The sequence below is a fragment of the Rousettus aegyptiacus genome, unplaced genomic scaffold (assembly GCF_014176215.1).
Source record: "Rousettus aegyptiacus isolate mRouAeg1 unplaced genomic scaffold, mRouAeg1.p scaffold_m13_p_13, whole genome shotgun sequence".
NCBI classification, from domain to species: Eukaryota; Metazoa; Chordata; class Mammalia; order Chiroptera; family Pteropodidae; genus Rousettus; species Rousettus aegyptiacus.
Window position 1 is genome coordinate 48935501 of NW_023416288.1, and position 13424 is coordinate 48948924.

At 44.7% G+C, this 13424-nt stretch overlaps 1 protein-coding gene across 2 annotated transcripts in view; it reads right to left on the reverse strand.

Moving 5' to 3' along the window:
• GALNT11 (polypeptide N-acetylgalactosaminyltransferase 11) overlaps nt 1–13424 on the reverse strand; it is a 41684-nt gene that overhangs the window by 15812 nt on the left and 12448 nt on the right. For both annotated transcript variants that reach the window (XM_036230626.1, XM_036230625.1), the window contains exons 2-4: nt 4630–4962; nt 1368–1491; nt 44–210 (exon numbers count right to left, since the gene is read on the reverse strand). In XM_036230626.1, coding sequence (XP_036086519.1) covers nt 44–210; nt 1368–1491; nt 4630–4927 — 589 coding nt within the window. In that variant the 5' untranslated portion in view covers nt 4928–4962. The remainder of the gene's footprint in view (nt 1–43; nt 211–1367; nt 1492–4629; nt 4963–13424) is intronic.

Sequence of the window (13424 nt, forward strand, 5' to 3'; positions counted from 1 at the left end):
ACCGCGGCCAAGTGCCCACACCAGCAGTCACCGCGTGCCGCACCAAAGTCACTGTCGTCGTCCACGAGGATGATCTCATGGAGAAGCCGGGCCGGCGTGCGGTCTAGGACGCTGTGCACGGTCCGCAGCAAAGCAGACAAGGCTTCGTTGTAGAAACAAATAACAACACTGGCGACTGGCAGATCCGCTGGGTATGTCTTGTCTTTGCACCTATAAGGAAGAATACAAGAAAAGGCTCAAATGTTTCATTATTCGCGACACATTAATTGCAACCTTGTTCAACCTCTTACATTGTAACAATTTTTTAAAGCATTTAAGGAAACAATGTGGCTTCTTACTCAAGAGTTTTACATTTGTTAATAATTTCTTCCTCCAATACCTACCACTTATTTTTAGATCAACATTTAAAAACTTGTAAGCTGGCATTCAGCTTCTCCTCATTGAGGTCTCTGAAGGAAATAACATAAAACTTTGTATTTGAAGGGTTTTTTTTGCCCTTCGAATAGAAAACAATTCGAGTAAACTATGATACATATGAAGATAACGGAAGAGCTTCCCTGTAAGCCACTAAGAGTTAGGTGGCTTTGTACCACAACAAAAAACCACCAAGAGAGAACAGTCTGGAACCACCTCTGCACAGCGTGCGAAGCCTTCTCAGCCTGGGCCCTGCCCACCACCCGCCGCTCTCCACGACAGCGGGAGCCAGTGGTTTCAGTCGCTCCGACAAACCACGTGGGTTCACGGGCATCGCTGTCGTTCATGGCCCGGGGAGGCCTTCCCCGACAGCTCTGGCCGGGGGCCCCCATTCACCAGTTCCCATCACAGCCCTCGTTCTGCGGTGGCTGCAATTACTCATTTCCTTATTCAGCTCTCCTGCTGGTCTCTAAGCCCCGAGGACCTGGCTGTGTCTCACTGTTTACTGCCAGGGCCTAATACAGCAGCCAGCAAACAGAAGGTGCTCAAAAAAGTCTGTAGAATGACTGACTGATCAACCATACAAATGAAAAGCCTCTTAAGAAACAAAAATAATGAAAACAGGAAAGTGAGATGAGTAAAATTCTTCATTGGTTTTATCCTTTTTGCCATGAATCCAATACACATTTAAAACTAACTTATGCTCAGAAGGCTATTTAATTTCATGCACTTAGCGCCTCTCTCCTTTTTCCCCACAGAATTTTTAAAAGACATGGCAGGCTCCAAGCCACGTGTCTTCGAGCGCAGTAAGAGTGGAAATCTGTCCAGTTTTCTACTATCCTGAATAATCGAGCCTAACTGCAGAACAGTACCACCACCCTCATGCCTTCCCGCGCCGGCACTGAGAGCACCGTGTCCCTAAAACCGTTAGCGGAAAGCGGTCGGCGACCTACGCTGCATTCCTCGTGTCTGGCACGTCCCTGTGGTAGCCCAGGCGGTCGCTAATGAGCATGTTGAAGGCATGCTTCTGATACCCCAAGTCTCTCAACTCCTGATCATGTTCATTAAAAATCATGCCTGCAAAAGAGTAAAGTTACAGTCAGTGCATTAAATCTGCAAAGGATAGTTACTACGATTACTGTTAGGATTCTAATAAAATCTTGATTTTACTCTCTTATAATAGGCACGTTTTGCAAATCTAGGTGTCTCCGTTTTCAAAAACAAAGGGGGTTAGAGCCAAGTTTTTATCAGCCCAGCTCAAAAAAGCAAGTGTACCTTAACCATAAATGCCACCTTCTTATTAGCCATGCTCTTTAAGAATATTTTCAAAAGAAAAACCTACCTCTGACCAAGAAAAAAGACTTGATGATCTTTTCCATAAACGCAGCAATTAAAGAACTCATATAGACCTCAAGAGATCCCGATTACAGGCAAGAGTGTGTATGAACCCCTCCCCTAAAAAACACTTGATAAATCTTCCTATAAAAAGCTACTGGTTCCAGACTTAATCAGCATCATAGCTAAGAAAGTCTTCCTCATACAGCATCAAATAATAAGTAATGTAGAGTAAAAAGCACTTAATAAAAGATGGTAAGAGACTGAAAGATCCTCAGACTATAAAGGAAGTGTTAAAACATTTTTTTCATTTGATTATGGTTTCAAAGTTCCTAGGAGTTAATGGGTTTCAAAGTTCCTAAGAGTTAATGATTTTCTAACACATGAAGCTAAAAATATTTAAAGTTTTTTCATAAAATAACACCCTATCTTTTTCAGATAGCCATTTTGGTATTTTAAGAACATTAATGGGAAATTTTCTAGTTTTTTAAATTCATGGTTATTAGGTAAAACTTTTATAAGGAAGTAATATTGGGTTTGCCATTCTGAATTTGCCATTGAAAGTATTGAGAGATTGTAGCTATCTGAAGTGACAAACCCAAAGTGCCTGAACAACTAAATTCTTTATGGAAGAAACGAAAGAATACACACAAAAATACCTAATCCAGCTAATAAATGAACTCAGCAAAGTTGCAGGTACCAGATCACAGTTCTATTTCTTTACACTAGTAATGAACAGTCTGAAAATAAAATTACGAGAACAATTTCATTAATAGTACGTCCGAGAGAAAATACTTAGGAATAAATTTAACGAAGGAGGTGCAAGATTTGTATACTAAAAACTACAGAACACTGCTGAAAAAAACTAAAAGGAGATGTAAATAAATGGAAAGACCTGCCAGGTGTAGGGCCTGGAACACGAACTACAGTGAACGGCGTCAGTGCTTCCCAGGGCCGTCCACGGACTGGATGCAAACGCTAGCAAAATCCCCGCGGCCTTCGCTGAAACGATGGAAAAGCTGACTCGAAGATTAATATGGAATTTGTCGACATAAGAAACATCCAAACCTGTATTTTTATAAAACTTTGAGTCAAAAAAGGATACACCTGGAAGCAAGATTCCAACAGACTGAGAAAAGTGCTTCTGAGGGGAGCAGTTTGCAGTTTCCTTTACGCTGGAATCTGAGGCAGTGTGAGAACCGTGCCAGGGAGGCGGGAGGAAGCACCTCGGGACGGCAAATAAAATGTCCGTCCAAAACGGTACACCCGATGTTACTCCTTATAAAAGTTTCACCAAAATAACGATGGCTTTTAAAGACTAGAAAATGTCTAAATGGCTATCTGAAAGAGATCAGGTGTTATCTTATGAAAATTCAAGTATTTGCTTTTGTTTCCTCATATTAAATATTTTTAATTTTGTGGATTAGAAAATTAACTCCTAGAAACTTTTATTTCTTTGAAACTGTGCTCAAATGAAAAAAAAAAATGTTTAACATTTCCTTTACAGTCCGTGGATCCTTCAATCTCTCAAAATCTCTTACTATATGCTTTCACTCCACATTACTTACTATTTAATGCTTCCATGACAAAACAAAAGGTTTTTTTTTTAAGTTTTAAAGAAAACCAGTGTGCATGAAAAAGCGGCCACATATTAAACCTGACAAGCTCGGGTGAGCCAGCCTGGCAGACCCCACAAAGTCAGACTGAAAACAGCCCCACGGGGTGGTCTGAACATACAAGTTCCTAACTAAACGCGGCCGTGGCAGGCAGTCACGGCCTAGAACTGCGGCTTCCCTGACAAAGGTCCGTCCTTGCCTTAACCGAGCCTACTGTCCTTCTGCAGCTAGGATCACGTACCCCGGGATGTCACGGGGACCTTTTCCGGGCCCCTCGGGCACACCGCAGCGCCAGAGGAGACCACAGACCCTCACTGTCCCATCTCTCCGTGCTGTGAACGTGATTTGTGGCCCGTCCCGCACCCGCCGCGTGGAAGCAGTCTGTGCCTCTCCCTCTCACCGTTCATCCAACCCCAGGGGTCCCGCTTTGCCTTCTCCGCCTCCTTCATCCACCACGATGGCCCTCGTGGGACCCTCCTCACCTCTCCTCCCTCCTGCGACCCCCATGTGCAGAGTGAGCTGCAGAGCCGCCCTTCTCCCAAGCATTTTCTCAGCCCGCTGAGATTTCGCTTCCCGGCAGTTTGGCTGAGATAAACTCATGAAAGTTCTCTGCAGGTTTGGACGTTTCTTACATTGACACCAAAATGGCCCTTAAAGCTTGCTAAAACCACTGCTCTAGAATTTTAATATTCAAAGACATATACAGTAGAATCTTGCTACCGAATTGAGCAGAATATAATTTTTGAAGTTTCTATTTTATACTCGGATTTTATAAATTCCTACAATTAATATATTCCAGCACCTTAACAGTTCTTACAAGTAGAAATGCTAGCTATACGTACTCTCAACTGATTTCTGAACCCAGTGGTTTCTGTTGTTTTCATTAACTCTGTGCCTTTCAAAAGATGTTAAATAGAGTCATCTTTCAGCCATTTCTGTCCCTTCTTAAATAACGACGGCAATTAGAATCCTCCCACTTAGGCTCCACTATCTTTCTGGGTATTTAATTTTTCACTGTTTTTCTATTCTGGACCTTACTAGTTTCTCCCAAGTCCTCATAAAGTACTGAAGTCAGAACTGGACATATTAGAATATAACTCCCCAGAGTCTGCAAAAATTACACGGACCTCCGCTAGTTCACGAATGAAAAAAGGGGAGGGGGTGACATTTCTAATCCCGTGAGCGACACACAACGTAAAGAACAATTAAACTTCCGAAGATCACATATTTTGACATGGTCCTGGCAAAAACCAAGCGCACTTACCCAGTTCAGAAGATAATTTCACATTGCCTTTTTCCGGATCTTCAATACGATTATCTATCACGTCATCAATTTTGTTCGCTTTGAACTGGAACTCTAATACGCGACTTGGGCCTCGGGTGAAACGGGGATAGAATTTTTTGGGGACCGGTCCGTGCGGCCCGGACCCCTTGATGGGCACATTCTTAAGTGGCTGGGTCACTTCACTGAAGTTGAAATAAACGAAAAGCAAAACCGTCCAGGTAGCAGATGTAAAAAGGCATCCGTAACAGAAATATCGAACTGTGATGCTTCCCATCATAGACCTAGCATTGCTGAAGGCCCATTTTCAATTTCCTGCAAGAGAAGAACAGGTAAGTTAGACATTTGAGAACACCTGTAAATCATCTACCAATCTCGTACTGTTTCCCAAACCACCAAGTTGCACTTCTGAATATTTACTTAGGACCCCTGTGCAAACCATTAACGAACAGTCAGACAGAAGAGTTATGGATAGCACTGGACTAGAAAGAAAAGGATGCAACGAATACGGCCGGTGTGCTCGTGCTCAGAAAACCGACGGCGGCAGAGCGGCCGGCCGCCCCTCGGTCCCGGACTGCCGCGGGCTGGTGTTTCCCGCTGCCAGCTTTTGATGAGGAAGACACAAGTACTACGTGTGTCGTGCTGGCACGTCTGAGGTCCCTTCCAACTACGGAGCTACAAGGTTCTCGTAAAAAGTAAAGAGACTCCACCCGAGGATCTTACTACGTTATTAAAATAAACGACTTAATAGCTCTACTTTCTAATCAAAGATTAAACCTGCCCAAATGCCTAAACAGTTACATTTCAAATTAATAACTTAAGAGTTCAAGTAATTTTATTTTTCCTCTCCTTCTGATGTCCTGTAAATAACATGGCATCAATCAGCAACTTCTCCCTAAGTTTTCTGATAACATCTGGTCTTCACAGAAGCCTCACACAACTTCCTGAGGGATCCTGGGTGAAGAGCGCAACACAGGTACAAAACAGTCTCACTGAACATCAGGACAGAGAAGCTCTACATAATGTACACACAGAAGCAATGCTATTTATACATTATTTATTTCTCCAGTATGAAATAATACCACCGTCCCCCCCATCAGGACAAATCAGCTTCAGTAAAGCCCCGCTTTAAAAATTAAGCTGTTTAGTACAAGTTATGCCATAAGCCCAGAAGACGGCAGATAGAACAGCTCAATTTCTCGACTATCTACGAACCAAGCACTGTTAGTTATTTTACTACGTATCAATTCGAAAGCTTTAAGATCAAAGAAAACAACACCCAGCAAACGAAAAAGGGCCACGGCAACAGCCAGGGCGCAGGGGAGGCGGACCCATGGCAGTGCCCCCACTCCTACATTGACGACATGCACCTAAAAGCCACCGCTTTATTCAGAAGAAAATGCTCCCTGAGCAAGATGATGGGAGCCATCAAGACAAAGGACAACATGAAGTTGCAAACTTGCCACTTTGCAACAAAAATGCTGTAAAGAATACAGAGTAGAGACATTTAGGCGAAACATTAGATTTCAACTAAAACAGACATTATAACTTCCTAAAATATTTGCTTGCCAAAAAAAGAAAACGTTTGTAGGCAAAAATATTTAAAGGCAAAAAAAAAAAAAACCCCAAAACCCTACGTAAACAAACATCAGAATCGAAAGCACCGTTTCCTGAAGAGGCCACGGCGGCCGGAAGCACGAGACGGGCTGCGCAGGCGGCCGACCCCGTGGCCTGCACGGCCAGGCTCCCGTCCGGGCCGCCCGCCCCGCACCTTCCAGGCCTGCCCTCCACCCCGGCCTCCTTACCCCGGACACAGAAGGGGACCGAGCGCGAAAACCCCGATCCCGTCTCTCCTCGCAGGAAGAAGCCAGAGGACACGAACCGAGGGCTAGTGCGCCAAGCGGCTCGGAACAGCGGGTGGACACCCCGACACTCAAGCCACCCTTACTGGGCTAGCCCTGCCCGCACGTTGGGTGACATCCAGAGCCCTTCGAAACCCTGGCTGCGAAACGCCTTGACTGCTGTTCATCCTCAACCCTCGCCGCATCCCACTGGCCTGGACCCTGACTCCCACTGGCCACTGTCGCCCACACAGCCACTGCTCCTCGGCCCCTCCCCGCTCACAGCTCGCATCTCTCCCGTTGCTGCCCCTGGCACAGGCGCACGCCCTCGGACGGCCTCGCTTCGTTCCCGCTCCGGTCTGGAGCAGGCCGGACAGCATCCCGAAGTGCTGAGTGCGAAGGGAGGAGAGCTTGGGAGAGCAGCGTGCAGCAGCAGAGGACATGCGAAGTGGCGGGGGGGTGGCCCGAGGAGACCGTCCGGCCCAGGCTGAACAGGAGCGCGCGGGCCAGAAGCAAAGGCCCTCGCCTCCAACGGGCGCGCGGCCGGTGGGGTCGCAGAGTCTGCGCCACTCGGACCGCATGCTCTGGACACAGGACAACTGAGTTCACACCAATGACAAAGATAACTAGAAAAAACGAGAAATATCTAAATGGAAATCGGAAATTATTCAGAACTAAATAATGAAAATGCTACTTGTCAAAACCAGCTACACCGGAGTTATAGCTTGGGATGCTAATTCAGGAAATACAAACCACAAACTATGAATTTAGAAAAATATAACTGAATAATCTAACAAAAGAAGAAAACAGTGAAAACTTACCAGAAATAGAAAATGAAGACGAAATAAGATAAAAGCATAAAGCTGGTTCTTGAAAAGATCAATAAAATTAACAAAGCACTGGCTAAACTAACCAAGAAAAAGAAAGCAGAAATAAACAGTACTGAAAATGAAAAAGAGGGCACATATAAATGTAGCTTAAAAATAAAAGTGTTGTTCATAAACTTCACTGAAATGGATAAATTCCCAGAAATACAAATATAAATGCACTGGCTGGAAAAAATCAGGAATCCTGGATGGCTTTATAATTCTTTTGAATACCAAACCATTGCAAAAAAAACTTCCAGCTGATTTTACGAGTTCATTTGAGGAAAATATGACAATCTCCAAAGAACAGAAGAGGAAACATTCTCTCCCACTTCCTGAGACTTATCACCCTGATATCAAATCGAGAACAGTATAAGAATGGAATATTAAAAACAAGCTCAAAGAGATTATAAAAATGTTTTTAAAAGCATTAAAACTGAAAACACTTTATAAAAATGAATACACCATAAACAAGTTGTATTTACTTCAGGAATACAAGCTGGTTCAGTATTTGAAAACCTATTACATTAACCACGACCTTAAAAGAATTGAAGGGAAAAAATATAATTAGTGGAAATAGTTTATTAAAATTCAACACTCAATTCTTGGCAAACGAGGAATATGGAAATTCTTACTCTGATGAAGATCTCCAAAAATCTTACAGGAAACATGATACTCAATGGTAAAAGGATGAAATCACTTTTCTTTAAAAATAAGAACAAGGATGCCACGTCACTGCTTGTGTCACACTACCGTAAATTCCATATCGGAGGCTGTCGTTCCAAAACACTGGAATCCCTAGAGTGTTTACTAAAAACACAGATTCCTGGGGCTTTGTGCCAAATACGCTAAACCAGAATTTGCAGAGGAATCTACAGCTTTAATAAACCTGGTTAACTCTGATGCACAGCCACACTTGGGAACCAATGGTATAATAAAAAGACAAAATTAAGTTCAAATCCCATTCTCCCACGTACTAACTGTGTAACATCGGAAAAATGACAAAATTTTCTTAGCCGCATTATAATCAACTGTAATCCAAGTTAACGACACTGTCTCTCTTAAGAGGATACTTAGAATTAAATGAAATACTTAGAATTATATGAGAATATACAGAAAGCATCAGGTACGACGATTAACACACAAACACAATGATTTGCATTAGAGTTAAGACCATTTCCACAAATTGGCTCATTTTTGTTTTACTATCTTCCTTTCGCTTAGCACAATGAATGGCACATAGAAGATACTGAAAAATACCTACAGAATGAAAAAACATAGCACAAATTCAACGAATTACCTTTCCCTCCTTCACGTTAGTTCTAAATGCAACACAGACTATGAACGGTACACAGGACCCTCTGTCCCTGACAGTGAACTACGAGTCCCTAACGTAGTCGGGCATCACCTCTCTACCCAGACCTCCCACTGCTTCCCCTGTCTTCACTGTGTCCTAGACACCGTCTCCTTCTGAGTCACCGGATGAGTGGGTCCTACTCCCGCTCGGAATTGTGCACCCCCCCCCCCCCCCCCGCTGACCCTGTGCCCGGGCAGCACCTCCTCGGTGAGGCCCCGTCTGGACTACGGCACTCAGAACTGCCGCTCGGCTCCCGAAGGCCGGCGCCCCGGCCCCTCCCCGCGCGGTGCACTCGCCCGCTTTCTCACGTGCGGCGCGATCCCCTGTCACGTGTATCATTCACCCCCTCCCCCCCCCCATGCTAGAAAACGAGCTGCGTCGGAGCGAGAGCTTTGCCTGTCCACTTCCTGCGGCAGCCCATAAGCTTAAAACGAAACCTGGCACATGGCAAACATTTAACAAATATTTGTTGAAATTAATGAAAAAAAACTACTGTAACATAGTTATCAATAAGCTTGCGAAATGCCACGCATTTCTAAACAAATGCACTACTATCCTGTCTGAGCCGAGTAACACCTTCATGCTGTACGTGGAGATCAGAACCAGCCGAATTCACTATTAGAAAAGGTACAAGAAAACGGGCTTCCGCTGACCAACGCCAAAATAAAGGTCTTGACAAACACAGCGGATTACTTTCCACTTTGCCCACGGCACGATCCTGGGGTCCCTCCGGGCTGACAGCACCTCGGGGGCACAACAAAGGCCTCTCCTCTCGCCCTCGCCCACAGGCCCGGCCACATGGGCAGAGCTCAGCCTCGCCTCAGCGGCTCGACATCAAGAGTCGCCTCCCGACCCGCGAACGTCCTACTCTGTCAATTCTCAGGTAAACATTATTTCCCTCAAGCCATATATGAAATTCTTCAGAGAATTATGTAGTGAATCATTACATTAAGGAGCCTATAAAAAAAGCATAAAATCAGATTGTTTATGTAATTAACCACGATAGTCTTCAAAAGCAACAAAGACGCTCGGTTTTTAGACAGGTCAGGAAGTTGACGTGTAAATATGAAGAACAGGGCAAAGCAATCCGATGTTTGTTATTCGATGAAATGACACGTTCTTAACCACCTAAGAAAGTAAAACACCCAGACAAAAGTCAGACACTAAAAACTTGATCTAATCTACGCTAACCAGTCATGATCCAGTATCTACAAAACGTCTTGTCTCATACTGTTAGCCATTCCTTCTACGAGCAAGTACCGATGGCTTCAATAAGCAAGGGGGGTCAAAACGGACATTTAAGGTCAGTTAATACAAAACGACTAGTGCACAAATTCTTTCAATCATAAACTTCGACAGTTAATTAACCCCAAGCTTCAGCAGATAGCACTGTAATATATTTTTCAAAAGGTAAATGAATAAAAGACCGCCCAGCTGTGTACTTGAATTTTCAGGGAAATAAGGCGGTGCGGTTTTGTTTCTCTTTAGTCACGGTCTGACAGCCTGCCCAGCGGCAGGTGCCCTGCACGCTGAGAGTCAGGGCTTTGCCAGGGACGTACGGAAGCCGCACGGAGAGCAGCGTATGCTATGTGCTGATTACGACGACGGGCCAGAGATCTCAGCCAGGCAGGCGTGGGGACATGAGGAACGGGCCAGGTGAAAACGACGGCGGGGGCCGGTGGGGCAGAGCGCCTGGCGTGGCTGAGTGATGGTTACGTTACCAGGGAGAGTGCCCTGGGAAGACTGAGCGTGGAGGCTGGAAAAGGAGGTGCCGGCACGCAGGCGGTGGGGGGGTGCAGTTAACGACAGAAGAGCCCTGTCCAGGCACATGAACGGAGCTGTCCCGATAGCCTGTCCACCCGAGGTACTCGCACACCTCAAAACCAAACCTCCTGGTACTGTTACCATCTCCTGTTACCTCGAAAAAGCTTTGTGGCCAACTGTTCAGGTCACAAAAATCTAAAACCTCGTGAGATCTCACTCAATTAAAATCCCAGCATCATTATCAGATCAGAGGGGTATTTCTCTTTTGAGAGGGGTATTCACTATTGTGCAATAGTCTGACCTAAGACTCATTCTGATATGCCTTTCATAGTCATTAAAAAAAAAAACAAAACAAAACAAAACAAAAACGCAGTACACATCAGCTAAATTATGCTTCGTAATTTACTTAAGTTATGTGAAGGTCACTAAGACTATGCTTGTTATAGTGTCAAGTTATACTTTAAATCATTCCATTAATCTTCCAGTCATAGCCTATTCAGTGTACTAAACAATCCAACATTTTCTTCTGAAAAATCATTAAGTCATCCTAAAGAAAAGGTTAATACTTAGAACACAGTAGGAACTTTATGTGCTAGATTTCATGCAAAGTATTCGGATTAGTATTCTAAGCTCTGCTATCATGCTAAAAAAAAAAATCTGAAAATACAGATGAGCAAAAAGCTAAAAATTAAAAACCACTTGAAATCTCACCACTATTAATATTTTACCATAAATTCTACTTATTTTTAATCTCCATACTAGCTTTAAAATGTTATAATGCTATTGGCAATTACTGAAAAATAAATTTAACAGACTCGGGGTAGTGACATTATGGTTAATTTCTTGGTTACTTTATTTAAAACATTTTCTACGAAGAATATGTATTTCTTTAATAATCAAGGTAAAAAGTTTCTTAGGAAAAGACTTCCTAACTTAAAACTATAAGAACGAATTTGGAGGATTAAATATGCTAAGGCTCTGAATAAAATACAATGGCCTTCCTTTTCTGTTAATCTCAGAAGGGGATTTTAGCACACTAAAAGGAAGGAATATTTTAATTCCACTAATTTGTCATAAACAAGAATAAGTTTGAACATTGAAAATTCTAAAAGCATGATCTGAAAAACTTTCTTCTATGAACCATTATCTAGTTTGAAACTCACACGCATCTTTTACTGCCCATTTTTTACTACAAGACTAATGAGACGATTCTATGTAACTGAGCAGGATAGCTTCCATTTTCCTTTAGTACAAAATAATTTTCATAATATTTATTGAACTTTAAAATGTCTATCTTTAAATGTTAAGCATTTACCTTTCAGTAGTTTCCGGCTGTTTTCTCGTCAGTATGCTCTCTATTTCAAATTGTCAAACAGCAAACATTTGTTAGCTTTTTCATAAAAGAGACACGTTCATATTTCCACTCAGCTACAGTCATGTGAGTACAAATACTGACTCACGACCGGGCCCCCTTCCTAATACCCCTGCGAAATTGCCAGGTGACGACAACGCAAAAAGACACATCACTTTGTCCCATTCCTCACCCACCCTGCTGCCAACGTGTTTCCTAATTACAGTGAGGAGATTATTGAATGAGGAGGGGCTGGGAGCAAATTCCGGGCATCGCGTGTTCCCAGGGAGTGACCCTCAGAAACCCCTCCGATATTTACGAGTCTGCTCTCTGCAAGAAAATCTAAGAACAGGAGCACAAGTAGTGTCTGTATGCGGCGTCTCAAAAGGAGAGGAAAACCACGCAGCAATGCCAATGGGAGAAAGGAGCAAAGTGAGGTGAACACGAAAGAAAAGGTGGACAAAGCACCTAAAATAAGCAAGCTCGGGACGCCTGCTCGGCCGGTGACCGTGGCAGGGCTGGCAGGGGCTGCCCATCGCCGCGCGCCGCCGAGACGCGGGAGACGGGGAGGAGGACGTGCCCGCAGGCTGCGAAGGGCCTGCATACCGAGCGCTTCACGCAGTCACCGCTTTCCAGATCTTTCCAATCACACGTGCTGCCGTGCATGCTCGACCTGCTCTATGACGATCTGTCACACTTCAACAACTCGTTTCTGACCCCACGTGTCCTCTCAAGATCGCCAGGCACGCTCGCGAAGTGCCCTGCCTGCAGCTGTCTTTTTCTCACTCGCTCCCAACAACACGGCCCATGTTATGTCAACAGGGGGGTAAAAAAATCGAACGCGGTCAGAAGCCAAGCGACAGATGAGGAAAGCAAGAGGAAGCGGCTGGGCCCGTCCCCGCCTCAGGAAGGGCAAGCTGCAGAACTGCGGCAGCTCTGACCAACTGGCCTCGAGCCTGCAGCTCCCGAGAGGGGTGCGTGAGCACTCGCAACCCCCCAACCCCCCAACCATGAAAGTCTCTCCCCTCTCCTGCCCGTGAAAAGGGAACTAAATCCAAAGTACATCAGACGAAGATGAAGCGAATCAACGAGAAACAGAAAAGGCTGCCGGGAGTAACCGTTCTGAAGCATCAGAAGAGCTGAGCCATCGCGACGGCCGTAGCGCGGGCAGTATGCACGGGCACGTGTCTGTCCGCGGCCAGCCCGGTCCCGAGGCCCCGGAAGCGCCAGCGGAGCGGACTGCCCTCAGACCACGGCTGCTGCGTGGCATTCTGCTAGTGTGCCGTGAGTTTCTGGGGGACGTAAGGTGCTGACGAAGCAGCTGCCCTAGATCAGTCAAGTATGCAAATTAAACAAAAAAGAGAACAAAATGTAGTCTAGGGTGTAAAATGGAGGAGGAGAGAACAAGGTTTATATCTCTTACTCTTGGTTTTAAAGAAATCAAATAACTTGCTTTATGGACGCACGGCTAGGAGAGAAACTGAGGTCTGAGCCCCAGTCGCCTGGCGTCAGACCTTAGTCCATCCCATCACCCGGCAAGGAGAGGACCAACGAGCTCCTGTCTGCCTCTCTTTAAGGACTGTACGTCACCCAGCGAT